This window comes from Oncorhynchus keta, chromosome 14 (genome assembly GCF_023373465.1).
Source record: "Oncorhynchus keta strain PuntledgeMale-10-30-2019 chromosome 14, Oket_V2, whole genome shotgun sequence".
In the NCBI taxonomy this organism is placed as follows: domain Eukaryota; kingdom Metazoa; phylum Chordata; class Actinopteri; order Salmoniformes; family Salmonidae; genus Oncorhynchus; species Oncorhynchus keta.
The window spans coordinates 2829243-2832726 of record NC_068434.1 but is presented as its reverse complement, the minus strand read 5'-3'; the positions used below and the strand labels follow the sequence as shown (position 1 = coordinate 2832726).

The 3484-nt window shown below is 46.2% G+C and overlaps 1 protein-coding gene across 1 annotated transcript in view; it reads left to right on the top strand.

Moving 5' to 3' along the window:
• The first annotated feature begins 513 nt into the window (after positions 1–513).
• LOC127907403 (AT-rich interactive domain-containing protein 3A-like) overlaps positions 514–3484 on the top strand; it is a 46316-nt gene continuing 43345 nt past the window's right edge. The window contains exon 1 of the mRNA XM_052462657.1: positions 514–551. Within this exon, the coding sequence (XP_052318617.1) occupies positions 514–551 (38 nt within the window). The remainder of the gene's footprint in view (positions 552–3484) is intronic.

Genomic DNA, 3484 nt, shown 5'->3' with positions numbered 1-3484 from the left:
GTAGAGGCGGGTGGGTAGCCTGGTGGTTAGAGTGTAGAGGCAGGTAGGTAGCCTAGTGGTTAGAGTGCAGAGGCGGCAGGGTAGCCTAGTGGTTAGAGGTGGTAGAGGCGGCAGGGTAAGCCACAGTGGTTGGGGTGTAGAGGCGGCAGGGGTAAGCCTAGTGGTTGGAGAGTCTTAAGAGGTGGCAGGGTAGCCTAGTGGTTAGAGTGTGGAGGCGGCAGGAGTAGACTAGTGGGTTAGAGTGTAGAGGAGGCAGGGTAGCCTAGTGGTAGGAGTGTAGAGGAGGCAGGGTAGCCTAGTGGTTAGAGTGTAGAGGTGGCAGGGTAGCCTAGTGGTTAGGAGTGTGTAGAGGTGGCAGGGTAGTCTAGTGGTTAGAGGTAGAGGCGGCAGGAGTAGCCTAGTGGTTAGAAGTGTAGAGGAGGCAGGGTAGCCTAGTGGTTGGGGGCGCGCAGTGAGAACGCCTTCTGCATTCATATTACTGGACAAAACACAAACAAACATTTATTGTCTAACATGGAGGCCTGGGAGTGCCAACAGATGAAGATCAAAAGGTAGGTGATACATTTTTATGCTATTTCTGACTTTTGTGACACCTCTCCTTGTTTGGAAAATGGCTGTAAGGGCTTCTGTGGCTAGGAACTGACCTAACATAAAATCGCAAAGTGTGCTTTCGCCGTAAAGCATTTTTGAAATCTGACACAGCGGTTGCATTAAGGAGAAGTTTCTGTATTCGTATGTTTAACACTTGTATTGATTATCAATGTTCATTATGAGTATTTCTGTAATTTGATGTGGCTCTCTGCACTTTCACAGGATGTTTGTTTGAGACAATGCATTTCTGACAATAACACCAATGTAAACAGATTTTTGGATATAAATATGAACATAATTGAACAAAACATGTATTGTGTAACATGATGTCCTATGAGTGTCATCTGATGAAGATCAAAGGTTAGCGATTCATCTTATCTATTTCTGCTTTTTGTGACTCCACTCTTTGGTTGGAGTTCTGTGACTAGGCGCTGACCTAACATAATCGCATGGTGTGCTTTTGCAGTAAAGCCTTTTTGAAATCAGACTGTGGACTAACAACAAGTTTCTTTAAAACGGCGCATAATACTTGTATGTTTGAGGAATTTTACATTTTGGGATTTCTGTTTTGAATTTGGATCCCTGCAATTTCACTGGCTGTTGTCGAGGTGGGACGCTAGTGTCCCACTTGAACCAGAGAGGTTCATCGTTGGGCCAAGGAGTCATAGGTCATTTAAAGAGTTTGATGCCCCCGTTGCCATTGAATGTACGGCTGTGGAGGAGACTTTTTCGGGCTCTTTTAGTCCGTGGCTTCCCTGTCATCTATTGCTGCCCCCTGGACCCTATGATCACTTGGCTACATAGCTGAAGCCTGCTGGACTGTTCATTTATCACGGTACTCCATTCTGTTTACATGTTTTTGTTTATCTGCCGGCCCCAGCCGCCGAACTCAGGCTCTGTGTGTAGTTAACCGACCCTCTCTGCCCATTCATCGCCATTTTACCTGTTGTTGTCTCACCCATTGTTGTCTTAGCTAGCTCTCCAAATCAACACCTGTGATTACTTTATGCCTTGCTGTATGTCTCTCTCATGTCAATATGCCTTGTATACTGTTGTTTAGGTTAGTTATCATTGTTTTAGTTTACTGCGGAGCCCCTCGTCCCACTCACATCAGATACCTCCTTTGTCCCACCTCCCATACACGCAGGTGACCTCACCCATTATAACCATCTTATCCAGAGATACAACCTTTTATCATCACTCAGTGCCTGGGCTTACCTCCGCTGTACCCACAGCCCACCATACCCCTGTCTGCAAATTATGCCCTGAATCTATTCCGCCACACCCAGAAATCTGCTCCTTTTATTCTCTGTCCCCAACGCTCTAGGTGACCAGTTTTGATAGCCTTCAGCCGCACCCTCATACTACTCCTTCTCTGTTCCGCGGGTGATGTGGAGGTAAACCCAGGCCCTGCATGTCCCCAGGCACCCTCATTTGTTGACTTCTGTGATCGAAAAAGCCTTGGTTTCATGCATGTCAACATCAGAAGCCTCCTCCCTAAGTTTGTTTTACTCACTGCTTTAGCACACTCTGCTAACCCTGATGTCCTTGCCGTGTCTGAATCCTGGCTCAGGAAGGCCACCAAAAATTCAGAGATTTCCATACCCAACTATAACAACATCTTCCGTCAAGATAGAACTGCCAAAGGGGGAGGAGTTGCAGTCTACTGCAGAGATAGCCTGCAAAGTAATGTCATACTTTCCAGGTCCATACCCAAACAGTTCGAACTACTAATTTTGAAAATTACTCTCTCCAGAAATAAGTCTCTCACTGTTGCCGCCTGCTACCGACCCCCCAGCTGTGCCCTGGACACCATTTGTGAATTGATCGCCCCCCATCTAGCTTCAGAGTTTGTTCTGTTAGATGACCTAAACTGGGATATGCTTAACACCCCGGCAGTCCTACAATCTAAGCTAGATGCCCTCAATCTCACACAAATCATCAAGGAACCCACCAGGTACAACCCTAACTCCGTAAACAAGGGTACCCTCATAGACGTCATCCTGACCAACTGGCCCTCCAAATACACCTCCGCTGTCTTCAACCAGGATCTCAGCGATAACTGCCTCATTGCCTGTATCCACCACGGAGCCGCAGTCAAACGACCACCCCTCATCACTGTCAAACGCTCCATAAAACACTTCAGTGAACAGGTCTTTCTAGTCGACCTGGCCGGGAAGGATATTGACCTCATCCAGTCAGTTGAGGATGCCTGGTCATTCCTTAAAAGTAATTTCCTCACCATCTTAGATACGCATGCCCTATTCAAAAAATTCAAAACTAAGAACAGATATAGCCCTTGGTTAACTCCAGAACTAACTGTCATCGAAAAACATCCTTTGGTGGACTGCAATAGCGTGGAATGGTCCCCGCGATATGCAACTGTTCAGGGAAGTCAGGAACCAATACACGCAGTCAGTCAGGAAAGCAAAGGCCAGCTTTTTAAAGCAGAAATTCACATCCTGTAGCTCTAACTCAAAAACATTTTGGGACACTGTAAAGTCCATGGAGAACAAGAGCACCTCCTCCCAGCTGCCCACTGCACTGAGGCTAGGAAATACGGTCACCACAGAACTCACTACTGTAATGGTCCAGGTTACAAAGTGGCTCAGTGACTCGTGTTTGCATCTCAATGTGAAAAAAACTGTTTGCATGTTCTTCACAAAGAGGGCAACAGATGCTACTGAACCAGATGTCTATGTGTCAGGGGAGAAGCTCCAGGTGGTATCCGATTTTAAGTACCTTGGCATCATAATTGACTCCAACCTCTTTTAAAAAGCATGTGAAAAAGGTCATTCAGATAACCAAATTCAACCTAGCTATTTTCCGATTTACACTAAATTGTTTGACTACAGAGGTAGCAAAACTGTACTTCAAATCTATGATACTCCCC